The 27,500-nt window shown below is 39.3% G+C and overlaps 1 protein-coding gene across 7 annotated transcripts in view; it reads right to left on the reverse strand.

Annotated features, from left to right (window-relative positions):
• LOC123498242 (protein abrupt-like) overlaps nucleotides 1–27,500 on the reverse strand; it is a 328,757-nt gene that overhangs the window by 8,777 nt on the left and 292,480 nt on the right. For 5 of the 7 annotated variants that reach the window (XM_045245419.1, XM_045245418.1, XM_045245413.1 and 2 more), the window contains 2 exons: nucleotides 14,559–14,720; nucleotides 1,906–2,069 (listed from right to left, as the gene is read on the reverse strand). In XM_045245419.1, the coding sequence (XP_045101354.1) occupies nucleotides 1,906–2,069; nucleotides 14,559–14,720 (326 nt within the window). Of the gene's footprint in view, nucleotides 1–1,905; nucleotides 2,070–12,960; nucleotides 13,332–14,558; nucleotides 14,721–27,500 lie in introns of those variants that run through there. The other 2 variants (XM_045245417.1, XM_045245420.1) reach the window with 2 other exon arrangements.

Raw genomic sequence — 27,500 nt, forward strand, 5'->3', positions numbered from 1 at the left:
GTCTACTCGTCTTTTTTTTTATGGTCAGAAATTGTGGTACAAATAAATTTATAAAGATTGGCTCTTTCCTTATGTGGACAGTGTGCTATCTAGATTGCAGGGTAAATATTTGTTCATGATCACCCGTATTATTTTTGACAAATTTTAATTTGTCCTAACATCATTAATTTAACCTATGTAAACAAACTGAAAGTGACCTAATCTAATCAAACATTGCAACTAACTTAACCAAATCAAATAATAATAATAATAATAATAATAATAATAATATCAAACAAAAAAAACACATATGACTATGGGTAAAAAACTTATAGACTGGTTTGTAATGCATTGTTTTCAGTGTCAAAAGTACTCATAGTATTGATATAGGTATCAGCCAAATTTTGTGGTATCGATATCAGTATCGGTTAAAATTCTGTTATCAGTACATCTCTGGTTATGAGCCTCTAAAAAAGGGTTAGTGGGTATTTGTGGGCAGATTAATACATTCTAAATTTATTACCATAGGGAAAGTAGCTTTCATTTTTTAACATTTTGCTTCAAAACAGCATTCAGGATTGCATTAAGCTTGAAAACTATATTAGATATTTAATTAATTTGATATTTGTTTTTAATAATTCAATTTTTTTTTATCAAATCTTCCTAGCATTGATTTGTTTTCTTTTCATATGTGTTAATAAGTTTGAATTATGATTTTTTTCAAGGATAAGATGGTGAGCATGGGATCGGGCAGATGTCCATGTATAGGTTTGAATCCCACCACATACTGCTTTGAAGCTATGCTATTTGTCAAGTGGTTTAAAGTTACCTATGTGTCACCATGATACCCAGGTTCTAGGTGGTTACACAAAAGATGTACTTGGGTGGTGATATGGGCCCTAATATCGATACCACTATGAATAAAATTGCCTGAGCCACTAATGGGTGGAAGCTAAACAGTGCTTCCCACATATACTCATCAAGTATGCCTGCAAGCACTATAGGCCATAAAAAAAAAAGGTATGTTTTAAATATTAACTTTAATTCTTGTACATATCCTTCACATGCTATGTTACTGTTTCTTATATATTTCAGTTTAGTTGTCATTTCATTGAATACTACATTACTTTATATCTATTTCCTTCTTAATCATTACTTATCAAATACTTTCAATAAAGTTTTCATTTATGTAATCCTCTGATATGTTTTTTTTTTTTAGTTTATCATTACTTCTAAATCTCTTTTCTTTGCTAATTGTTAGAAGACCTAAAAGTGCAAACTGTATTTATAAAATAATTTCCAGAACCTGACAAAATGTTGAGGATGCTCTACACATTGGGAATGTTTGGGTTGCAAATTATTAGCAATAATTTTCATACCATAGCAGGCATTCATGTGGATGTAAAAATCCATGAATATGAATACTTAAGCAGTGTATTTCCATCAAAGGAGCATTAAATTGCATTTCAATAGAATATACTATTACCTGACTCTCCAATTTTATTATTTTATTACATTAATTTCTCTTATATTGTTTTCCTTTTTAGCAACTAAGTAAATAGCTGAAATGAAAATAATCCTCAATTCAAAAGACTGTAACATTTCTTTTGAGATCAATCCCACCACCTCAGAAATTGTCTTGCTAATTTTTGCAATCACAAGTTGTATTATTTTTTTCTTCTTCATTCTTCAAAATGCTGTTACATAGTCAAGCTCAATGATCTTTATATTGCAGTATTTTTATTTTTCATCCTTCACACAAAGAGTAATAAAGATCTATCTTTCAAGCATTATGAGAGATGAAAAATCATGGTAAGAGTTTGGTTGACAGAACTAAAAGATACAACTATTTGAAATTCATTTTCATCTCTGAATCTTCTTAATTAAAGTATTTACTTAAAGAAATAATGAACTCCATTAACATACCTTGGTCATTATGGGAAGAGTTGCTCGTTGAATAGCCTGGGCTTCTGACTGTTGTGCTTTGGCTTTTGCAAGAAGGGAATTGAGTGTTAAAGCTGCATTTAGAACAGCAAATCCATCCTGAGGGTCTGTTTCTGGCACATGTTCTTTGTCTTGGGAAGAATCTGCTGGAAAAAAGAAAAAGCATTTACTAATATCATTAATATAATTCATGTTATCATCTATGACATACTTTCAAGGAATAAAAAGAGGAAAATTGTAAATGAAGAACAAAGACTGATGTAAATTAATATACCCTTCATGGAAGACTTTTCAGAATTATTCACCACCAGCTGTCACATACTGGACAGACTTATGGTAATGAGAATACAATTTATATTACCATAACATGGTTTTATTCATATGAATAGCCATGTGTTAAAATATTACCATAAACTCTGAATTCTTAACATGTGTTGGCAGACCTGCCTAATTATTAGGTGAGCAAAGTCAAAAAAGTGTCCTGGCTTTAAATTTTTACCTAGCCTCATCAACTTTTGCATGTAGACCCCCACTACAGATATGCATAGGCCCATGAAGTTAGAGTCTATAGTGTGAACCATAGTTTTATTATCATGCCTTCTCATTATTTGGGAATGAAAACAGCCATGTTGCTTGCATGTGTTGCTACAATTCTTATTCTTGAGTTTGTCTTGTGATATGTTGTATTTCTAAGTGTTTCCTTCACCTGAATAATAAGGTGCCCTGTATCTCTGCCTGAACCATGTGTGTGTTTTAAGGTGAGTAATGTGTTGAAAGCCAGAGAAAAAATGATTGAGTGAGAAAGTAAGGCTAGAAAGCTTTTTGTTTTATGTTCATACTTTTTTTTCCTGCATATAATTATATAATAAAGCAAACTTTCCTTCTTTTATTGTATTTACAATTTTGATGTTGCAACTGGAATGGTAGAGGAGTATGAGAGATATGAGGCTAGTAAAAGAAATTACAGTGGAGACTCAATACTTGAACTTAATTCAATCCAAATGGCTGTTCGAGTAACAAAAAGTTTGACTATCAATATCTATAAATCAGGTAATTCATTCTAATCTTGGCAAAAATGAAAATTTCAATGTAATTTTTTGTCTATAATTTTCATTAGTACATAATGTAAGTGAAGGTTGGTGATGGATAAAGTAGGAGAGGAGGGGAGAAGGGTGGGGAAGAGGGAGGTCATTGGAGGACAAGTCACCATCCATGAAAGAGTATGTTGTGATCCCTGTGAACTCACTCGTGGAGGGATAGGGCTCACTAACACTTGTTCTTTCACTAGATTCTTTATTTCACCATCAATAAGCCTCTTTGGTGCCATTGTAAGTTTTCAATGAAAAACTGCCAACAGAATGTTGTTTTTCTCATGACTGTGGCAGGACTACAGATGCACACCAGTATCTGGTATACTGGTAATCAGAATGGGACAATGGTGGCAGTGGGGAGGGAGAGGCCAGAGCTTTGTTTACAATCAAGTGTGCAGCCGTTTGATTACTAGATACTTTCACGACTAATAAGCCTTTGGTGTTGATTAAGTTTATAAATGAAAAACTACAGACAACGCACGAATGTTATTATGAAGACCGTAGCAGCACAACTGGCAGAGGGGGGCAGGGGAGAGGTTAAAGAGCCTTTGCTTACAACCATGTGTGTGGACGTTCGACTATCAGGTATTTTTTTCGAGTATTAAATTTAACTTTTGCGTTCAAGTAACAAAAAGTTTGACTAATAAGATGTTCGAGTATTGAGTCTCCACTGTATTACTAATTAAATATGCTTTATTTGTTCATATTTGTCTTACTTTATTTAGAGTTACGCATCATATTTTCCATTTTTTTTTTTTTATATTGTCACTATACCAATTAAGCATTCATCCTTATAACTTACTTCACATAAGTTTGCAAAGCCTCATGTAGTCTGCCACAGCCTACTGTAGACTAGTGAGAGATGGAATAGGCTTTCTTGATATTTTGCAGCCTATACTTATTTGAAGTGAGTGATTTTTGTGTTAAATAATTTGTGTACAAGAAAATAAAATCACATTATGTCACAAGTCACTATCTTGTTATTTGGCTAATTTCCTAAACCTAACCTAATTATGACTGCATTTAAAGGTAGCTAATTATCAAGAAATGCTGACTGTGTTATCATAAATTATCAATATGTGACACATACTATCATGTAAACTTCAAAATAGTCAGCACAAGGAGCTCCAGCCAGTGAGACACAACATGAATGTAGAGGTTAGTACTGATTCTGGACAAATATGTACCAAAAAACAGATACAGGCAACCCCCGTTTAACGAAGGTTCACACAACGAAATTTCGCTACAACTAAGGTTTCGTTTTACTACCATCTGCTCGTTTAACGAACACCAAACTTGCTTTAACGAAGTTTTATCCAGGCAATTTTTTCCAAATTTGAAAGCCCCACCGTAACATGCAAGCTGACAGGCTTCTGAATACACCAGGAGTTGCTGGTACTAAGGCCTGCCTCAGGAGAAATCCTGAGACACATATAGAATAAAGATCAAGATCAAGCCTCTCGTGGACAACACAGGCGCTGCCGATACAAAGGCCTGACTCAGAAGAAACTCTGCGTCACCTGTAGCATCAAAATCAAGATCAAGATCATGCGCACCACTCACTCCCCAGTCAAAACATAACAGTGTCCCAGTGAGATCTAATAGCACTAGTTCAGAAGGTGCTGTGAACCTTCCATTAAAGCTAGTTGTGATCTCGTTGAACGTTTCCCTTTGTGTCTCACAACTCAAGGGGGTAGTCACAGCCTACCCTCTAAAGACAGCTCTCCTTCTTCACACAAAACTACATGCACTTACCACATATACACCCTTCACTCCAAATCAAAATTTAAAAGAAAAATGGGACCAAAAATAACCAATGCCTCGGAGTCCCCCTCTGGGGAGGGGACCAAAAATGTCCCCAGGTTGGACACCTCTCCTGTTGAAGACCACAAATGCCTTGACACCTCCCTCAACTTTTTCTACATTAACTTCTGCAACATTCGCGGTCTTAGATCTAATTTTCAATCTGTGGAACACCACCTCTCCTCTACTAAACCTCATTTTCTTTTCCTCACCGAAACACAGCTATCTGAGGCAACTGACAATAGCCCCTTCTATGTTCCCTCCTACTTTCTCTATTCTCATTTACATTCCAAAGCTGGATGTTGCGTCTATGTACGCAACGACTTAACTTGCTCTCGTGCCCACGCTCTTGAGTCTTCCGAATTTTCCACCATCTCGCTATGACTTAACAGTCACTCTCAAACTAAATTCATCTGAGCTGTTTATCTCTCCCCTAACTCTTCTGACTATAGTAATTTCTTCGACTACTTAACTTCTAAAGTGGAGCACATTCTGTCCCTCTACCCTTTCGCTGAGATTTCCATTCTTGGAGATTTCAATGTTCACCACCAGCTTTGGCTTTCCTCTCCCTGGTGAACTAGCCTTCAACTTTGCTATCCTCCATGACCTAGAGCAACTGGTGCAACACCCTACCCGTATTCCTGACCGTCTTGGAGACACGCCCAACATTCTTGATCTCTTCCTCACCTCTAACCCTTCTGCTTATGTTGTCACCCCTTCATCTCCGTTGGGCTCCTCCGATCACAATCTCATTTCTGTGTCTTGTCCTATTTTTTCAATCCTCTCCAGGATCCCCAAAGCGAAGGTGCCTCTGGCGTTTTGCCTCTGCCAGTTGGGGGGACCTGAGGAGGTATTATGCTGATTTTCCCTGGAATGATTATTGCTTCCGTGTCAGAGACCCATCTCTTTGTGCTGAACGCATAACAGAGGTGTTAGTATCTGGCATGGAGGCGTACATTCCTCATTCTTTTCTCAACCTAAACCTTCTAAACCTTGGTTTAACTCAGCCTGTTCTCGTGCTATACATGATATAGAGGTTGCCCACAAAAGGTACTTGAGCCTTCCATCTCCTGAATCTCATGCACTTTATATCTCTGCCCGGAATCATGCCAAGTCTGTTCTTCAACTTGCCAAACACTCTTTCATAAATAGGAAATGTCAAAATCTTTCAAACTCAAACTCTCCTCGTGACTTCTGGCATCTAGCCAAAACATCTCAAATAACTTCACTTCTTCATCTTTCCTCCTTTATTTCATCCTGATGGCACCACTGCCATCTCTTCTGTCTCTAAAGCTGAACTCTTTTCTCAAACCTTTGCTCACAACTCCACCTTGGACGATTCTGGGCTTGTCCTCCCTCTCCTCCTCCCTCTGACTATTTCATGTCTACAATCAAAATTCTTCGTAATGATGTTTTCCATGCCCTTGCTGGCCTAAACCCTCGGAAGGCTTATGGACCTGATGGGGTCCCTCCTATTGTTCTCAAAACTGTGCTTCTGTGCTTGCACCTTGCCTGGCCAAACTCTTCCAACTTTGTCTATCGACTTCTACCTTTCCTTCCTGCTGGAAGTTCGCCTACATTCAGCCTGTTCCTAAAAGGGTGACCGTTCTAACCCCTCAAACTACCGTCCTATAGCTTTAATCTCTTGCTTGTCTAAAGTTTTGAATCTATCCTGAATAGGAAGATTCTCAAACATCTGTCACTTCACAATCTTCTGTCTGATCGCCAGTATGGCTTCCGTCAAGGTCGCTCTACTGGTGATCTTCTGGCTTTCCTTACTGAGTCTTGGTCATCCTCTTTTAGAGATTTCGGTGAAACTTTTGCTGTTGCGTTAGACATATCAAAAGCTTTTGATAGAGTCTGGCATAAAGCTTTGATTTCAAAACTGCCCTCTTACGGCTTCTATCCTTCTCTCTGCAACTTTATCTCATGTTTCCTTTCCGACCGCTCTATTGCTGCTGTGGTAGACGGCTACTGTTCTTCTCCTAAACCTATTAATAGTGGTGTTCCTCAGGGTTCTGTCCTGTCACCCACTCTCTTTCTATTATTCATTAATGACCTTCTTAACCAAACTTCTTGCCCTATCCACTCCTACGCTGATGATACCACCCTACATCTTTCCACGTTCTTTCAGAGACGTCCAACCCTTCAGGAAATTAACAGATCACGTGGGGACGCCACGGAACGCCTGACTTCCGATCTTTCTAAAATTTCCGATTGGGGCAGAGAAAATCTAGTAGTTTTCAATGCCTCAAAACTCAATTCCTCCATCTATCAACTCGACACAACCTTCCAGACAACTATCCCTCTTCTTCAATGACACTCAACTGTCTCCTCTTCCACAATGAATATCCTCGGTCTGTCCTTTGCTCATAATCTTAACTGGAAACTTCACATCTCATCTCTTGCTAAAACAGCTTCTATGAAATTAGGTGTTCTGAGGCGTCTCCGCCAGTTTTTCTCGCCCTCCAACTGCTTACTCTGTATAAGGGCCTTATCCGTCCCTGTATGGAGTACTCTTCGCATGTTTGGGGGTTCCAGTCACACAGCTTTGCTTGATAGGGTGGAATCGAAAGCTCTTCGTCTCATCAACTCCCTCCTCTGACTAACTGTCTTCAGTCTCTTTCTCACCGCCGAAATGTTGCATCCCTTTCTATATTTTATCGCTATTTTCATGGTAACTGTTCTACTGATCTTGCTAACTGCATGCCTCCCTCCTCCTGCGGCCACGCTGCACAAGGCTTTCTTCTTCCTCTCATCCCTATTCTGTCCAACTCTCTAATGCAAGAGTTAACCAGTACGCTCAATCATTCATCCCTTTCACTGGTAAACTCTGGAACTCCCTCCCTGCATCTGTATTTCTGAATTCCTACAACTTGTCTTCTTTTAAGAGGGAGGTATCGAGGCATTTGCTCCCTTAATTCTGGCTGACGGTTTTGGCACTTTTTGTACTCTTTGGAGAGCCAGCGCTCAAGTGGGCTTTTTTTCTTACTTTCTTTTTTTTTTTGCCCTTGGCTGGCCCTCTTCCCTACGTAAAAAAAAAAAAAAAAAAAAAAAAAAAAAAAAGCAGCTCATCTTCCCTAGTTCAACTTACCACCAAAACGCCCTGCAATGTGGCCTAACGTTCCTAAGAAGACCATGAAGTGTCTTACTCTCGAAGTGAAGCTGGGTATTATTCACAGACAAGAGAGAGGCCAGAAAACTAATAACATTGCTTGCCACCACCTTGATTCCATCTACTGTCTACTATTTTATAGTCAGCAGACTTGAACTGAACCTGAACTCGTGACTCTACAATGGATAAAATGGAAAGCCTTGTGGAAATGTGGCACATAAGTTTTGTATGCGGTACCATGATGCGCACTTTGTTTACATTCCACAGGTTGCCAGTTAGTGTATTTCCCGTTTCACTCTCCCTCCCTTCATAAAGTTAAGATCATCAACATTATAATTACATACATACATACATTAGTGTACATTACAATGACTTAAATTAAACTACCTAAATGTTTAACTTCATAATTTTTACTTTCATTAAACCTTTTACTGTACTATGGTGCACTCTCGCTTTGCTTACTCTCAATGGAAGTTTAAATCAGGGATTAAACTTGTTATAATCGGTTTGCTTAACGAAGTTTCGCTTAACGAAGTGTTTTTGGGAACGTAACCCCTTCGTTAAGCGGGGGTTGCCTGTACTATATTTTCTTATTTATTGTATATTATATGCAAAAATCTTGCATAGATGTCTTGTCATGTTTATCCATTACAACACTCTAAAGGAACAAACCCCGCAGTCTTGCTATGAATTCAGTGACCGAGTGTGAAGTAGGCAGCATAGGAAGAAAATAATCTTTGGCAAAAAAAAAAAAAAAAAAAAAAAAAAAAAAAAAAAAAGGAACAAGATAGTAATGATGGGAGAGCAACGATGCTGATGATAATACGTTTGGTAGTAAGGAAGAACACTACTAAAGATATATATAGTCCTGACCATTATAATAAGCTACTGGTAGATTGAGGCAGAGGAGACTTAGTAATTACGAAACATTATGAAGGTTAGGCTACATGTGGAAGTCTGATTCTGTGTATGTTGTGTAACTCCTTGTTTCATTCTACCTGTGTGGAATTTCCTGCTGACATTTTGTTTGCACTGTATGTCAGCAGGAAATACCATGTTTCTAAGTATTGCTCTCTCTCTCTCTCTCTCTCTCTCTCTCTCTCTGCATATTACTGCAACAGTTATTATTAAACCACTAACACTCAGGAAATTTCTTTTTATTCTTTATAGTTATCAAAAAATTCTAACTGAACGGCAGGAGGTTGCTCTGACATTGTTAAAGTTTCTTAGATTCAGCTTCTGGAAGCCAATGAGCACTTTTAGGCAGGCTACCAACCTCCACCCATCAACAGCAACGAATCTTTGTGGATGCTATTTTACGAAGGTTGGTATGTGAGCAGGAGGTTGCTATGGAGGTTGTCTGTACCAACATAAACAACAACATGCTTCTTGGATCCGGCCCCGGAGCTCCCACCTATCGGCCAGCTGTGGAACTCTGGTGCGCAGTTTGAAATTGTGTCTGGCACTTAGCTTGAAAATGTGGTTGGGCCAATTCTTGTATAAGCAAACCGATCGCGCAAATTAAATTAATTATAATATTTTTTTGGTCGCATTATAACAAACGCATAAATCGAGTTACCTGTGTGTGTGTGTGTGTATATATATATATATATATATATATATATATATATATATATATATATATATATATATATATATACACAGTCATACCTAGCCCAACGCGACAGTTACGTTCCTGAGCTTGTAGTGCACGGTGAGATTCGTGTTGGGCGAATAATAGGCCCTATGGGAAAATTGGGGTTACGTTCCCAGATCCTCCTGAAAAAAACTTTTTATTTACCAAAAAAAAAAAAAAAAAAAAAAAAAATTAAGTACCAAACACATTTTATTTAACTACAGTATTACTACAGTAATACTCCACTTAACAAACAGGATAAGGGGTGTCAAAGCTGTTCGTTAACGTTCTGGGCTGATCCCCAACATACCACATGGATAAAAAAAAAAAAAAAAAAAAAAAAAAAAAATATATATATATATATATATATATATATATATATATATATATATATATATATATATATATATATATACAGTAAGGTCTCAGTTTACGTCAGAGTTACGTTCCTGAAACATGACATGTTGATTTTGTACATAACTCGAGTTTCCGTACATTTCAAAGCATATTATCGAGTTTTCAACCAATCATTGTTTATGGTCATTCAGGTAAGTTAAAGGTTATATTGTTATATTATTTACAACTATATAGGAATATGAAACACAAGTTTGTTTTTATTGTTGATTAGGGCCATGAACGCGAAGGACTGCAGGCTGCCGAGAGGGGTGGTCCTGAGGCCGCCAGGAGGGTGGGCAGGTCGAATGTTGTGATGCCCAGGGCAGACAGCTGGCAGCGTAGTGCAGTGCGGTGGGAGTAGAAGCGTGGGCAGCGGGGCAGGAAATGCAATAAGAAAGGGCAATAGGGATCAGCAGACAGGCGCAGATGGTGCAAGTGAGCTGCGAGTGTCGTGTGGCCCAGGCGAAGGCTCCGGAGTTGTTATTGTTGTGATGGTGGGTACGCGAACCCTCAAGGTCGTCAACCTCCCCGTTGTCATGGTAACGGGCTTCCCATTTTCTTCTTCACTCCCTCACACACAGCTGCTGCCTCCCTTCTCATGTCTTTAATTACGTTCTCTTTTTCTTGTAGCGTAATGGTTTTCCTTTACTTAGCATCACTGCTGTCACTAAGGAGTTTTCTCTTTGGTGCCATTGAGCAAGATACTAAGAATTTGAGTCAGTAAACGCAGAAGTAGGATAACACTCTTGCCAGGGGCGACGGTGTGGTGGAAGTGAGGCAGGGTGTTATTGTATTCAAGCGTGAGGCGGGCGGTGTGACGGGTAACCACCAACAATAACAATAAACCCGCGCTTTACGATTTATAAATTTTCAATTTTTTTAATCTTAAATTGCCTTATAGTGGACTGACGTAACTACGAGTTTGACGTAACTCGAGACCGACGTAACCTGGGACTTTACTGTGTATATATATATATATATATATATATATATATATATATATATATATATATATATATATATAGATAGGCAACCCCCGTTTAACGAAGGTTCACACAACGAAATTTCGCTATAACGAAGGTTTCATTTTAATACCATCTGCTCGTTTAACGAACATCAAACTTGCTTTAACGAAGTTTTATCCAGGTAATTTTTTTCAAAATTTGGAAGCCCCACTGTATCATGCAAGCTGACAGGCTTTTGAATACATCAGGAGCTGCTGGTACTAAAGCCTGCCTCAGGAGAAATCCTGAGTCACCTATAGAATAAAGATCAAGATCAAGCCTCTCATGGACAACACAGGCTCTGCCGATACAAAGGCCTGACTCAGAAGAAATTCTGTGTCACCTGTAGCATCAAGATCAAGATCAAGATCACACACACCACTCACTGCCCAGTCAAAACATAACAGCGTCACCAGCAGCTCATCTTCCTTAGTTCAACTTACCACCAAAACACCCTGCAATGTGACCTAACGTTCCTATAAAGACCAGGAAGTGTCTTACTCTCGAAGTGAAGCTGGGTATCATTCACAGACAAGAGAGAGGCCAGAAAACTAATAACATTGCTTCCCACCATGGCTTGACTCCATCTACTGTCTACTATTTTCAAGTCAAGATACTCTATTAAGAAGGCTAGTGAGACCTCATCTTCCTTGCAAGCTAAAAGAACCACCAGAACTTGTGACTCAACAATGGATAAAATGGAAAGCCTTGTGGAAATGTGGTACATAAGTTTTGTATGCAGTACCATGATGCGCACTTTGTTTACAATCCACAGGTTGCCGGTTAGTGTATTTCCCGTTTCACTCTCCCTCCCTTCATAAAGTTAAGATCATCAACATTATAAAGTTACGTACATACATACATTAGTGTACATTATAATGACTTAAATTAAACTACCTAAATGTTTAACTTCATAATTCTTACTTTCATTAAACCTTTTACTGTACTATGATGCACTCACTTTGCTTACTCTCAATGGAAGTTCAAATCAGGGGTTATACTTGTTATAATCGGTTCGCTTAACGAAGTTTCGCTTAACGAAGTGGTTTTTAGGAACGTAACCCCTTCGTTAAACGGGGGTTGCCTGTATATATATATATATATATATATATATATATATATATATATATATATATATATATATATATATATATATATATATATATTTCTATTAGCTTTTTACAAGCCTTGCCCCCAAGAAAGGATTGTTTTGTAATGCATAAAGTGAAATCTTACAAGGAATACCAAAAAATAAAGCAGAGATGATGAGATCGGCCACAGACGGTGGAGACTCCGGCGACTTGGCCGCTTCTTCTTCTTCTTTTTGTGACCTTTTTAACTTAGCGTGTTTTCTTTCACCACGATATTACATTTGTTTCCACTCCTCTATTGCCTGCTATAATGGATATCATATCTTAGTATTCATATATGCTCATGCCATGAGGATAACCTGGACTCCATGGCAGTGAGTGATAGTGAATTAGTCACCTCCCCGTTAACATGAGGGTTATGTTCCTGGAGACATTGTGCTAACAGAAATCGTGTTAACATCATAATTTCTCCATAAGAAATAATGGTAATAGTTGGGGTTACATACGTTCCTGGACCTCGGGAAAGTCCGTCTATTTTTTAATTTTTTTTACTAAAATTCCTAAACAAACTTACTAGTAATACATTTGAAGGTTACAGAAACAAAAATAAAACATATTCTAACCATATTTGTATTTTTTGTGTGGTAAAATAACACATTTTACAGATGTAAACATTATGACTCATCACTACCATCACTGTAGCTTGTCAAGCTCTCGTCCCCAGCCTCACTCCCCTCTCCCTTCTCACCCAGCTCTGCCTCCTGCCTCCTCTCTTCCTCTTCACCCCGCTCTGCCTCCTGCCTCCTCTCTCCCTCCTCACCCCGCTCTGCCTCCTGCCTTCTCTCCCTCATCTTCCTTAACGGTCTTTTTTGAAAGAAATGGTGGAGTTTTGTCTGCGTCGTCTTTCTTTTCTTTTGTTCTAGCAATACTTTGTAGCAGTTCAACTCCAACATAACTTTTCTGACCACTGTTGCACTTTTGTTAATATTTGGATCTTTTGCTTCTAAAATATCAAGTCCTTCTCGTATAAACGATAGTGATTTTTCAAGATCACTTTTGGTCTAGATCCTCTCGGGCTCTGGAGTTTCCACTGTAGGGCGAGATGCAGCTGCCTCCAACTCTGCTTTCTGGATCTTCTCCATCTCTAACAGTTCTTCGTTTGTCAGTTCCTCTCTGTGTGATTCTAGCAGTTCATCAATAACCTTCTGTTCACTGAGGACAACAGGCAGAGAGTGGGAACGCGGGAGTCAGTCAGAGCGCCTCTCCCACGCTCTGGCGGCAGGATATTCAACCAGAGTAGGTGGGAAAATCAAACTCGCATAACATTGAACATTTCGTGTTAACAAAATATATATCAATAAATTTTAAGTCGTGTAAGATCAAAATCGGGGTAACAGAACACGTGTTGAAAGGGAGGTGCCTGTACTAATGAAATACCGCTTTATTTCATTAGTAATTCACTATCACTCACTGCCACGGAGTCCAGGTTATCCTCATGGCATGAACGTATATGAATACTAAGATATGATATCCATTATAGCAGGCAATAGAGGAGTGGAAACATAAACATCATGATGAAAGTAACACGCAAGCTACAAGGGTTACAAGAAGAAGAAGAAGAAGCGGCCGAGTGGCCGCGAGTCTCCTGCTTCGTCTGTGGCTTATCTCATCTCTGCTTTATTGTTTGGTATTCCATTAAGATTTCACTTTATGCATTACAAAACAATCCTTTCTTGGGGGCAAGGCTTGTAAAAAGCTAATAGAAATGTTGTGTGTGTGTGTGTGTGTGTGTGTTAGTGAACTAAAACTGTTTTCCCTATAAAAATCAATGTAAAACAGATAAGTGCATTCCTGGATTCCAGGCCTGTGTTTGAGAGAGCAACTCGGCACACACCATGTGGTTTCTGTAGCATATATCCTATATAAAACGCTTTTGTGCACCTTTCAGCTGGAATAAACAAAAGATTGCCACTGTTATAGGAACAGCATCTAACTGACAGCAAGACAGCGTATGCTGCTCTTCCTGATGACATTAGTCATGCATCACTACCTGTCCTGGAGGTGATGCACTTCTGTGCTGTGATCAGCTGTGATGGCAAATATGGCAGCTTAAACAAGCATCTCATGGAATCTCATAACTAGTGTTCCATGAAGGGACAGTGTGTTGCTGGTAAACATGGGGAGCACCTTGGTGGCTGTATCATGGAACTAAACCAGCTGCAGAACTTGATTTTCTTGAAATCATGTTATATGTGTAATATGAAAAAAAATATTAAATCTCATGCTATTTCACATTAAATGTGTGTGTAAGCATGATAAATAAACAAACAAGCCATCACACATATTATATCTATGGTTTGAAGAGTGGAGAAATCTCCAATACATTAATCCCATGACTAGTGTAAGGATTATATCCTCAATATCCTTAGCCCTATGAGCTGCAAATTGTATCAGCAAGGAAGTGATCTCAAAATATATTTGATAAGTATTTTTACTCACCATTCATAACCTGATCCAGGTGATCAGTAGCACTATTGTTTGCTTCCTTTTTCTTCTTAGGGTTTCTCCTTCGTGTCATGGGGGCAGTGCGGAAGAGGTGGCTAGGTCGATTAACTCCATGTAGTTTGAAGTATAAGCCACATGCATTGCAGACTATTTCACCTGAACAAAAACAAGGGATATATGTAAGTGAATGACTATATAACTATGTCTGTAATTAGTAATTCAACGTAGCATTCCTCACAATAAATAATGGTAAACTCAGAAACTCCCTACCAGCTTCTGTATTTCCACCTTCTTATGACATGAAATCATCTGTGCGAGGTTTCAAGATAATTATTCCATTCTATTGGTTAACTCTCTCGGGTCTGCTTGGGGACCATCATCTAAGAGGGCTGTTTTGTTGTCCTTGGCCAGATTTCCTCTTCTCACATAAAAAAAAAAAAAAAAAAAAAAAAAATTGCAACATTGCCATTTGTTCTGAATTCCTACAATATAACAAATAAACCCACTGTATGATTCCCCTATCATATTAAATTCCAAAAAATACCTGAAACTTAGTCACTGTTGCATGCACATCAATTAGTTCTGAAATATGTAAAGTTAGAGAGAATGTTTAGTGGCATCAACTTTTGAAAAAAAAATACATATTTACCAAATTATAAATTATAAAAAATGAAAAGGGAGGCAACAGGAGCTGATGAGCGAATGCATAAAAAGGAGAAAAGATGTAGACAGAACAGAAAAGGAATTAACAGTTAAGAAATTGTTGAAAAAAATCTGTTAAGAAATTGTTTAAAAAAATCTGATCCTTCACTCTCCCTCATTTCATAAACTACCATTTGATAAATACATGTATGTCTTGTAACCTTCAGTCTTGAGCTCATTTTTTAATTATAGAGCATTTTCTCAAAAGTGAATGAGTGATATTACTAACTCACACTATTTAATTTATCATATTGCTATTATTTCCCTTAAAATTTCCTTTGTTATAATTATTCTTGTGGTTATCCACTCTTCTATGAGTTGTGGCTTTTCTAAATCAAATCCTGCTGTACTCTTTATGGGTAAAAAAAAAAAATATTATACCAAAAATTTTGTAAACAAAGTAAATGGTAAAATATAAAGTTTTTGGATTGGTTACTGGTGAGGCTACAGCCAATGGGGAATTTTTAGAATTAATTCACCAAATGTTGTTTCTACTGCATGTTCCTTAGTGAGATGAGGTGAAATATTGTTAGAGTAAATCCCTGATACACAGAACATTGATTATTATGATGCTATTGAAATTCTGCATTATCTTTTAAATATCCTGTATGGATAATTTTGGGAGAATTTGGTCAAAACATATATTTTATATCTTACATATGGTACATTAGAAGTTTAAAATCTATTGATTTCGGCAAAGAAAAGTAAAAAAAAAAAAATTCTGACTATTACATTATGTAGTATGACACAACAGACTCGGTAACACCATGATATATGGATATACATGTAGTAATTTTTGTGTCCAACTATTGTAATCCATTGTTCATGGCATAGTGAAGATGGACACTGTAACAAGTATCAACTTGTTGCCCAATAATGTAATTAATAAGTTCAACCAAAGCAGAGAGTCAGATGTTTGTTTTGATTACACATACAGCATTACGATCGCTGGGACATTCGACCTGCTTATCTTAAATCAAAATTGTTTTTTCCTTATACAGGTTGAACCTCCCAAATCCGGCAATGACCGGACCTTAGACTTGCCTTACCATGGAAAATTCCGAACTATAGGTGGTCCCCAAAACACCCTCTATATACTTACCCTGCATTATACAAGTGTAGCTGTAACATTGTTTTGATATATGATAGTTGTACATGAAAATATACATGCAGAAGTATATAGAAAAACACGTTGTAAATTAAGTTCGGCATGGAAAATTTTTGCCTGAACCATCAATATCCACCTAATATTCAGGTCCACCTACGCGCATTTTGGGTGGAGCTATGAGCCCCTCGGAATGCTGGTTGGTGGAGCCGAGTCACTCCGCATGACGTAGAGGGAGGCCCTTCCTACCCCATTACCCTTACTCCCTCGAGTTTTCTTTGGTCCAATGCGTTCTCTAAATGGCTTTTAGGGGGTACTAATATATTGCCTGTGTAGGCCTTAAAAGTACTGTGAATGATTTATACTTATCACAAAATAAACTGGTACCTATAAGATGAGGTCCTCTCATATATCTACCTCTCTTAGGTAGAATAAACGAACAGGATCAATTCCCGACGTCGGAAAGTGCTGAAAAGCTGCCAGATTCGCCAGATAACTTAATTTTGCACATTCAACTCGGTATGCTGGAAAATTTTTTTTACATCATATATGTGCTATCAAACTAAGTAATTAATTATTAGGAACATCTCTAATCAGCTTCACCAAGCACAGAGAACGTAATACGGCAAAACAAGCCAAAAATGCTTGGTTCATGGTCTCAGTTTTGGGACACTTCATCACCTTGAGTGAATTACATTATTTACAGTAAGCAAGCACATTTCATTGGTTCAAGTTAATTAATCAGCAATCAAATCCAGAAAATGTGATGAATATCAAATAAACACGATGTTTTGATGCAAAATCCTTGTATGACCAGTGAAAGATTGTCCGTTCCGTATGTAAACAACATCAAGCAGGTTTCTACCTACTCCCTACCGGTTATAGGCAAACAGTTTAGGGTCTGGATGCGATGCTGACGGTCCTTTGCACCAATCTATGAAGTGCTTTGAGCAGATAGCATGGTCCTTGGTAGCTCTCCACGTCGTGCCTCGTTTCCATCGTGTCTCCCATAATTTTCTTCGAGCCGCGTCTTTCTTCCTAGGAAACACAGTCCATCCTTTCACGCCTTGGTTTTTCTTTTTTGATATAAAATTGCAGTCAGCTACAGCACATGTATAAACCGGCATTCTGTACCAGCTCTAAGAACACTCCACACTAGGGTGACCAAATTTCTGAGACAAATTCCGGGGACATTTTCAGTTCAGGGAGGTAAAAACATGTAGTGTTTTTGCACTGGAAAAACTAAAACGGGGACACTATTCATACCATTTTTAAACCAGCAATCAAAAGTTTCTCTCGCCTTATTTACCCAAGTTGCAAAGATAAAAAAAATCTCTACCTGATGAAATATCTGAGATCATGAACACTCATTAGCTGTTCAAAATGTGTCCGCTATACACTTCACCGTCTTCACGGAAACTATATAAAAAAATAAGGCCTTCTCCTTATTCTTCACATTCTAAAAGAGTAATTATAAAAGGACATAATTATCATAATCAATAGGAGTAATTTTTTTTAACGCATCAAGTGATCATTCAGTTACAGAAAACCAGGGACAGCAGTAGCCGGGGACAGGTCACTGAAATTGGGGACGTCTGGTCACCCTACTCCACACGAGTTTCTAAACAACCGTGGGCCGCGGGGTTGTTCTGGTGTTTTGAGAGGACTCGGTGTTCCCGAGTTCAGTTAGTCTTTTCGGTTTGATATACCTTCGGCTGCAAAAATGTTGCTCTACCAAGATTATTACAGAATGTATTCCTTTGTAATATTTAGAGGAGAAACAGTGCTCTCTGTTGAACTACAGGCAACCCCCGTTTAACGAAGGTTCACACAACGAAATTTCGCTATAACGAAGGTTTCGTTTTAATACCATCTGCTCGTTTAACGAACACCAAACTCGCTTTAACGAAGTTTTATCCAGGTAATTTTTTTTCAAAATTTTAAAGCCCCACTGTATCATGCAAGCTGACAGGTTTTTGAATGCATCAGGAGCTGCTGGTACTAAGGCCTGCCTTAGGAGAAATCCTGAGATACCTATAGAATAAAGATCAAGATCAAGCCTCTCGTGGACAACACAGGCTCTGCTGATACAAAAGCCTGACTCAGAAGAAATTCTGTGTCACCTGTAGCATCAAGATCAAGATCAAGATCACACGCACCACTCACTGCCCAGTCAAAACATAACAGCATCACCAGCAGCTCATCTTCCTTAGTTCAACTTACCACCAAAACACCCTGCAATGTGGCCTAACGTTCCTAAGAAGACCAGGAAGTGTCTTACTCTCGAAGTGAAGCTGGGTATTATTCACAGACAAGAGAGGCCAGAAAACTAATAACATTGCTTCCCACCATGGCTTGACTCCATCTACTGTCTACTATTTTCAAGTCAAGATACTCTATTAAGAAGGCTAGTGAGACCTCATCTTCCTTGCAAGCTAAAAGAACCACCAGAACTTGTGACTCTACAATGGATAAAATGGAAAGCCTTGTGAAAATGTGGTACATAAGTTTTGTATGCAGTACCATGATGCGCACTTTGTTTACATTCCACAGGTTGCCGGTTAGTGTATTTCCCGTTTCACTCTCCCTCCCTTTATAAAGTTAAGATCATCAACATTATAGTTACGTACATACATACATTAGTTTACATTATAATGACTTAAATTAAACTACCTAAATGTTTAACTTCATAACTTTTACTTTCATTAAACCTTTTACTGTACTATGATGCACTCTCACTTTGCTTACTCTCAATGGAAGTTCAAATCAGGGGTTATACTTGTTATAATCGGTTCGCTTAACGAAGTTTCGCTTAACGAAGTGTTTTTTAGGAACGTAACCCCTTCGTTAAACGGAGGTTGCCTGTATATGAAAAAATGTTTCAAACCAAATATGTAGTTGACTAGTAAAAAATGCATGAGCATTGAAACCGCGACTGTGAGTATTAAGCTTATAATAACAGTTTTGTAGAGTGTGTATTACCAGATCATATGGATAATGTTAGGATAAACACTTGGAATTAATGTTTTGCAGTACAAAGACTCAATACCTCAAGATTTATTATGATATGAATTTTAGAATGTGTGTCTCTTGCGAGCTGGCTGGCTGTATACCGAGTCGTGTATTAAAACAGCCAGCGATCAATGGCAACCCATGACTATCCGACGTCGGGAATTATGTGTTGGTTGGTAGCCATTATAGGTACGGGTGAAATCCTTGAAATAAATAAATTTTTCATACCCCTTGAAATGTTACATTCCATATTCCTGGAGATTGGTGTGGCTTCCATGTCTTGTCTTTACTAATCAGATATGCACACACACACTCTCTCTCTCTCTCTCTCAATGACATTTTTTATCCCCTCACAGTCATTTTCATTTTTTTCATTGTTTTTCCCGTGACCTCTTCCTCTTAACCCCTTCAATACCGGATGTATGTTTTGTGACACGTGCATGTCACGGCTGAGTTCACGTGCCAGGAACCGAGCGTGCTCCCCATGACACGCACATGCCACGGTTATAAGCTGTGTGTATTGAGGGCTCTCAAGGCCTAGGTTTCTGGGTTATTTCTACCCACATGGTGGCAAGTGTCTGTGTTTTCAAACATAAGGCTGAAGCCATTCATGGGACGGTTTGAAACATCATAAACTTTGACCAATGAGTTATTGTCAGTGCTGTGACGTAATTTGTGAAGACCAATCATCATATTATATTTTTTTTATACATCATATTTTCTGACCTACGTATGGCAATACATGTGTGTCGAGTGCCGTAATGCGACATTCTCTAGCTTCCGTACAGTGCTGCCTGAAGTTTTGTTTGTGGTAGCTCGCGCGGATTTACTTCGCAATTATGGATATCTGTACAACTGACAGTGAAGATGAATATGATGGTGGGACAATAAGTGAATTTGAGGGGTCTGATGACTCAATGGAAGGTGATACTTTGTTTGATCCTGAAGCTATCAGTGATGTAGAGAGTGATGCTAGCAGCGTCGACGAAAGTATTGAGACATTGTCCGCAAGCAGTGGCCTATCATGCAGCCCTCCTGCCTCACCCCCCACAGGTGCTGGTAGACAAACAGATTTCCCACTTCTTTCAGACCCATTCTCTGACACCAGACCTAACCCTCTACCTACATGTAACACTGATTTTCCTGATGTACATCCTAGTATTATTCTACATCATGAAGCCAGTGCTATGAGTGCTCTAGACTGTTTTCAGTTATTCATGGGGAAAGATGTGATTGCTGCTCTGTGTCTCTGGACCAACACACATGCTGCATATTTTTTTAGAGACAATCCCCACATCAGTCCTAAGAAATTTATGGGTAAAAAGTGGTCTAATGTCAGTGAGGAAGAGATGTATGTGTACATCTCATTGCAGCTACTCATGGGACTAACACATTTACCAAAGATATCTGACTATTGGAGTACATCAACACTGTGTCAGGGCCCACCTATTTTCAGAGCTGTTATGAGTCGTAATAGATTCTCTCAGATTATTAAATTTTTGAGGTTTTCACACCTTGATGATGCTGTCCCCAGGATGCCTATGACAAGAATTCATACTTATTTTGAGTTGTTACATGCTAAGTGCATGGAATATTTTTCTGCAGGTGAAAATTTTGCAGTGGATGAGTCACTGATTTTGTTCAAAGGCAGACTGCACTTCAGACAGTTCATAAAAACAAAGCGTAAGCGCTTTGGTATGAAACTCTTTGCATTGTGTCCTAGTGCTAGTAACGCAAGAGGCTACACCTGGAATTTTTGCTTATATACACCTGCAATGTATGAAGAGATGAGACAAGTCCCACAGCTTGCTATCCTCAGCAAGTCTGAGCGTGTTCCTGTGCATCTAATGCACTCACTTCTGAATCAGGGAAGGCACGTAGTTTTAGACAACTGGTACTCTTCCCTTCATCTGGCTGAATATTTATTGACCAAGAAGACTCTGACTAGTGGGACCATTCGGACAAACAAAGGTGTGCCTGATATTATCTCACGCCAGAATCTTCAGAAAAAGCAGTCTGTATTTGGACGAAAAGAGGATGTGCTGATCGTCAAATTTTGTGACAGAAGATTGGTCCACGTTATCACAACCAAGTATACAGCAGGGTACAAAAAACAATCATATCATGTCAAAGGTGGGGGGAGGGAGATGCTGCAGAAGCCCCTGCCTATTCATCGTTACAATGACCAGATGGGTGCAGTTGATAATGTTGATCAGCTGTTGGAACCATATGATCCAACCAGAAAATCTTATGCATGGTTCAAGAAGATTGGTGTACACATGATGTCTAGAATGGTACTCAATGCTAGAGTAATATATCAAAACTTGCATAAGTGTAGCACTGGGTGCAGTGAATTCATAAAGCTTGTTGTTCATGAGATGTTGCAAGAGTACAGTCTAGGGTATGCCAGCTTGTGTGTGGTACAGAAAGAACAACAGCGCCCCAAGAAAAAACCCAGAAGAACAGGAGTCCCAATGCTAGCAGCAGGTGCACAACCCCGACCACCAACAACACGTGCACAACCCAGCACATCAGGAGCTGGACTAATGACTATACCAAGCACAGCAAACACACAAAGGCCACGTAGACGGTGCAGGATTTGTACTACTGAAGGCAAGAACAAATGGACAAGAAAATACTGCCCTGCCTGCAAAGATTTACCTGGATTATGTTTGCCTGAACATTACCAGATGTATCACAGCCAGCAGTAAACATAATCCCATTCCCCATTTTTTTCTTTTATTTTTACAAGTTTTCTTTACCATCTCTTTTCTTACAAGTCTTTCTTCATTTATTTAGTTCTTATATGTTTATGCAATACATACACTTCACACAATGCACACACATAGCACTGCACTTACACATAAAACTGTGACACTGGCGCTATACTTTGTGTGAGCATGTGTCGCGTCTGGCCTGACCTTACCTAGGAGCGTGCTACGAGTTGCCCATGCTTTCGGCCACAAAGGACCATCCAATTTTTGCTAGATGTCATCGTCACTTGCAAGGTAAATAAATAAATACATCATTTTTCTGTATATTCTGTGATTTTCAGGCTAATATATCTTATAGTTATCCAAGTATGAATGGTTTAGTGCAACATATGTAAAATCAAGGGAAAAAGTATTTTACTTATTTTTTTTTTTTTTACCCAAATGACATGTTGTGGGGTTTCTCTGATAGAAAACATAAATATAAATAATATAGTGTGAACTGGGTGTTTGTGAGAAGAAGCTGAAGACTACCGCATGGACGATGCGGAGGAGTGCGTGGGCAGTTGGTTCGGCATCGCAACGTCTTGTTTACATAAGGTTGACGGGTCGGTAATGAAGGGGTTAACGTTATTGATTATGATGAAAATATATCTGCATTGTTTCTAACATTATTTAGTGCTATCTTAAGTGCGTTGATTAATTAACACCGTCACCTCTCACCATGCTTCTCCAAGGCACACTGAGTCCAGTAACCACCACTAACCCCGAGCCCGTGACTCCGTGTGACGTAGCCGGAATGCGCTGAAGGGACCGAAATCTCGTCACGGTGTAGGCAGACCTAAATATTAGGTGGACATTGTGCGCCATTATCATCTCGCCGGACACAGGGACGTTACCAGTGCGCCGAAGCTTAAACCACTGTATGAGAGCAATGTCTAAATCACTGCTTTTACCCTCCTTAAGTCTTCTATGAACCTCCATGTTCTTCTTGCTCTCACACACTGTAAAACTTGAGAAGTTGATTCTTCTGCTTTTTTTATATCATAGACGGTTGATGAGCCAATGTTGTACTGTTGGCATAGGGTCCGCACTGAAACACCTTTATCTAGCTTCCTCAATAGGTCCACTTTCTGTTGCACTGATATTGTCATATGTTTGCACTTTTTCTTTGGTTCACACACAACACTTTCACTTCCTGGTTACTTGAAAACCATGTTTAAGGGCAAATATTACAGAAAAAAAATGTTAATGCACCTGGGGGGTTGGTGCTTGCAATGAGCGGTGGTACTGATCCAAATTTGACCCAGAATGCCCGGGCTCCAAAACACAGTACAGCGCCGCCGCGTCCTAGTGGCGATCCGGCAAATTACTCTGGCCAATTAAAAAATTCCGGCAAACAAAAATCTTGCCGGATTACAGGTGTTGCTGGATGAAAGAATACCAGATTAAGGAGGTTCAACCTGTACTAGGAAGCTGATCTAATTTGGACTTTTAAATGGCAAAGACATTTTGTCTTAATGTATACTGTCATCTAGAATCTAGAGTTTCTACATTAATACACTTCTAATCAAGGGCATATTCTTTTGGAAATCTGGAGATGACAAAATGAATCTAAATGCACATTCATTAGAAAATCAACTTGCATTGGAACCTTGGACATCAAACATAGTTCGTTCTAGAAGGCTGTTCCATGCCCAAAATTTTCTAAGTCCAAAACTGTTTTCCCTATAGGAAACAGCAAATCATTTTAATCCATTCCAAGACCCCAAATTTTTACCTAAATAAACAAGAATTAAACCATGTAAAAGCAATATTATTTACCTTTTGGTGGTGAGCTTCATGGCAAGTGTCATTTAACCAGGCATAAGGAATAAACTGGGTGGTGGCAGCACTACCATTAGCATAGTCAGTCAGTCCTATGTGGATTCTTTGTTTCATGTCTGTTACACCTTGTCATTACAGAAGTTAAGAAATATTTTGTTAGTTATTAAATAAGTTTTTTTTTTTCTTTTTTTTTTTTACGTAAGGAAGAGGGCCAGCCAAGGGCAAAAAAAAAAAAAAAAAAGAAAGTTAGAAAAAGGCCCACTTGAGCGCTGGCTCTCCGAAGAGTACAAAAAGTGCCAAAACCGTCAGCCAGAATTAGGGGAGCAAATGCCTCGATACCTCCCTCTTAAAAGAAGACAAGTTGTAGGAATTTGGAAATACAGATGCAGGGAGGGAGTTCCAGAGTTTACCAGTGAAAGGGATGAATGATTGAGCGTACTAGTTAACTCTTGCATTAGAGAGTTGGACAGAATAGGGATGAAAGGAAGAAGAAAGCCTTGTGCAGTGTGGCTGCAGGAAGGGAGGCATGCAGTTAGCAAGATCAGTAGAACAGTTACCATGAAAATAATGATAAAATATAGAAATGGATGCAACATTTCGGCAGTGAGAAAGAGACTGAAGACAGTTAGTCAGAGGAGGTGAGTTGATGAGACGAAGAGCTTTCGATTCCATCCTATCAAAGCAAAGCTGTGTGACTGGAACCCCCCCAAACATGCGAAGAGTACTCCATACAGGGACGGATAAAGCCCTTATACAGAGTAAGCAGTTGGAGGGACGAGAAAAACTGGCGGAGACGCCTCAGAACACCTAATTTCATAGAAGCTGTTTTAGCAAGAGATGAGATGTGAAGTTTCCAGTTAAGATTATGAGCAAAGGACACAACGAGGATATTCATTGTGGAAGAGGGAGACAGTTGAGTGTCATTGAAGAAGAGGGGATAGTTGTCTGGAAGGTTGTGTCGAGTTGATAGATGGAGGAATTGAGTTTTTGAGGCATTGAAAACTACTATATTTTCTCTGCCCCAATCGGAAATCTTAGAAAGATCGGAAGTCAGGCGTTCCGTGTCGTCCCCGTGTGATCTGTTGATTTCCTGAAGGGTTGGATGTCTCTGAAAGAACGTGGAAAGATGTAGGGTGGTATCATCAGCGTAGGAGTGGATAGGGCAGGAAGTTTAGTTAAGAAGGTCATTAATGAATAATAGAAAGAGAGTGGCTGACAGGACAGAACCCTGAGGAACACCACTATTAATAGGTTTAGGAGAAGAACAGTAACCGTCTACCACAGCAGCAATGGAGCGGTCGGAAAGGAAACTTGAGATAAAGTTGCAGAGAGAAGGATAGAAGCCGTAAGAGGGAAGTTTTGAAATCAAAGCTTTATGCCAGACTCTATCAAAAGCTCTTGATATGTCTAACGCAACAGCAAAAGTTTCACCAAAATCTCTAAAAGAGGATGACCAAGACTCAGTAAGGAAAGCCAGAAGATCGCCATACTGGCGATCAGATAGAAGATTGTGAAGTGACAGATGTTTGAGAATCTTCCTATTCAGGATAGATTAAAAAACTTTAGACAAGCAAGAGATTAAAGCTATAGAACGGTAGTTTGAGGGGTTAGAACGGTCACCCTGTTTAGGAACAGGCTGAATGTAGGCAAACTTCCAGCAGGAAGGAAAGGTAGAGGTCGATAGACAAAGTTAGAAGAGTTTGGCCAGGCAAGATGCAAGCACAGAAGCACAGTTTTTGAGAACAATAGGAGGGACCCCATCAGGTCCATAAGCCTTCCGAGGGTTTAGGCCAGCAAGGGCATGGAAAACATCATTACAAAGAATTTTGATTGTAGACATGAAATAGTCAGAGGGAGGAGGAGAGGGAGGGACAAGCCCAGAATTGTCCAAGGTGGAGTTGTGAGCAAAGGTTTGAGAAAAGAGTTCAGCTTTAGAGACAGAAGAGATGGCAGTGGTGCCATCAGGATGAAATAAAGGAGGGAAAGATGAAGAAGTGAAGTTATTTGAGATGTTTTTGGCTAGATGCCAGAAGTCACAAGGAGAGTTTGAGTTTGAAAGATTTTGACATTTCCTATTTATGAAAGAGTGTTTGGCAAGTTGAAGAACAGACTTGGCATGATTCCGAGCAGAGATATAAAGTGCATGAGATTCAGGAGATGGAAGGCTCAAGTACCTTTTGTGGGCAACCTCTCTATCATGTATAGCACGAGAACAGGCTGAGTTAAACCAAGGTTTAGAAGGTTTAGGTTGAGAAAAGAATGAGGAATGTACGCCTCCATGCCAGATACTAACACCTCTGTTATGCGTTCAGCACAAAGAGATGGGTCTCTGACACGGAAGCAATAATCATTCCAGGAAAATCAGCATAATACCTCCTCAGGTCCCCCAACTGGCAGAGGCAAACGCCAGAGGCACCTTCGCTTTGGGGATCCTGCGGAGGGATTGGAAAAATAGGACAAGATACAGAAATGAGATTGTGATCGGAGGAGCCCAACGGAGATGAAAGGGTGACAGCATAAGCAGAAGGGTTAGAGGTGAGGAAGAGATCAAGAATGTTGGGCGTGTCTCCAAGACGGTCAGGAATACGAGTAGGGTGTTGCACCAGTTGCTCTAGGTCATGGAGGATAGCAAAGTTGAAGGCTAGTTCACCAGGGTGGTCAGTGAAGGGAGAGGAAAGCCAAAGCTGGTGGTGAACATTGAAATCTCCAAGAATGGAAATCTCAGCGAAAGGGTAGAGGGACAGAATGTGCTCCACTTTAGAAGTTAAGCAGAAGAAATTACTATAATCAGAAGAGTTAGGGGAGAGATAAACAGCACAGATGAATTTAGTTTGAGAGTGACTGTTAAGTCGTAGCCGGATGGTGGAAAATTCGGAAGACTCAAGAGCGTGGGCAAAAGAGCAAGTTAAGTCGTTGCGTACATAGACGCAACATCCAGCTTTTGAATAAAAATGAGAATAGAGAAAGTAGGAGGGAGCAGAGAAGGGGCTACTGTCAGTTGCCTCAGACAGCTGTGTTTCGGTGAAGAAAAGAAGATGAGGTTTAGTAGAGGAGAGGAAGTGTTCCAGATTGAAAATTAGATCTAAGACTGCAAATGTTGCAGAAGTTAATGTAGAAAAAGTTGAGGGAGGTGTCAAGGCATTTGTGGTCTTCAACAGGAGAGGTGTCCGACCTGGGGACATTTTTGGTCCCCTCCCCAAAGGGGGACTCCGAGGCGTTGTTTATTTCGGGTCCCATTTTTCTTTTAAATTTTGATTTGGAGTAAAGGGTGTATGTGTGGTAAGTGCATGTAGTTTTGCGTGAAGAAGGAGAGCTGTCTTTAGAGGGTAGGCTGCGACTACCCCTTTGAGTTGTGAGACACAAAGGGAAACGTTCAACGAGATCACAACTAGCTTTAATGGAAGGTTCACAGCACCTCCTGAACTAGTGCTATTAGATCTCACTGGGAGTAAGTTATTGTTTCGGTAGGTGTCTACTACCTCCTCCTCCTGTACTTATATGAAGTATTACTCAACCATCCTACCTGGTTAAGTGACTCTAGTCAAATGGAAAACTAGTCAAATGTCCTGATCCCAGTTG

Source organism: Portunus trituberculatus, chromosome 47 (genome assembly GCF_017591435.1).
Source record: "Portunus trituberculatus isolate SZX2019 chromosome 47, ASM1759143v1, whole genome shotgun sequence".
Classification (NCBI taxonomy): domain Eukaryota; kingdom Metazoa; phylum Arthropoda; class Malacostraca; order Decapoda; family Portunidae; genus Portunus; species Portunus trituberculatus.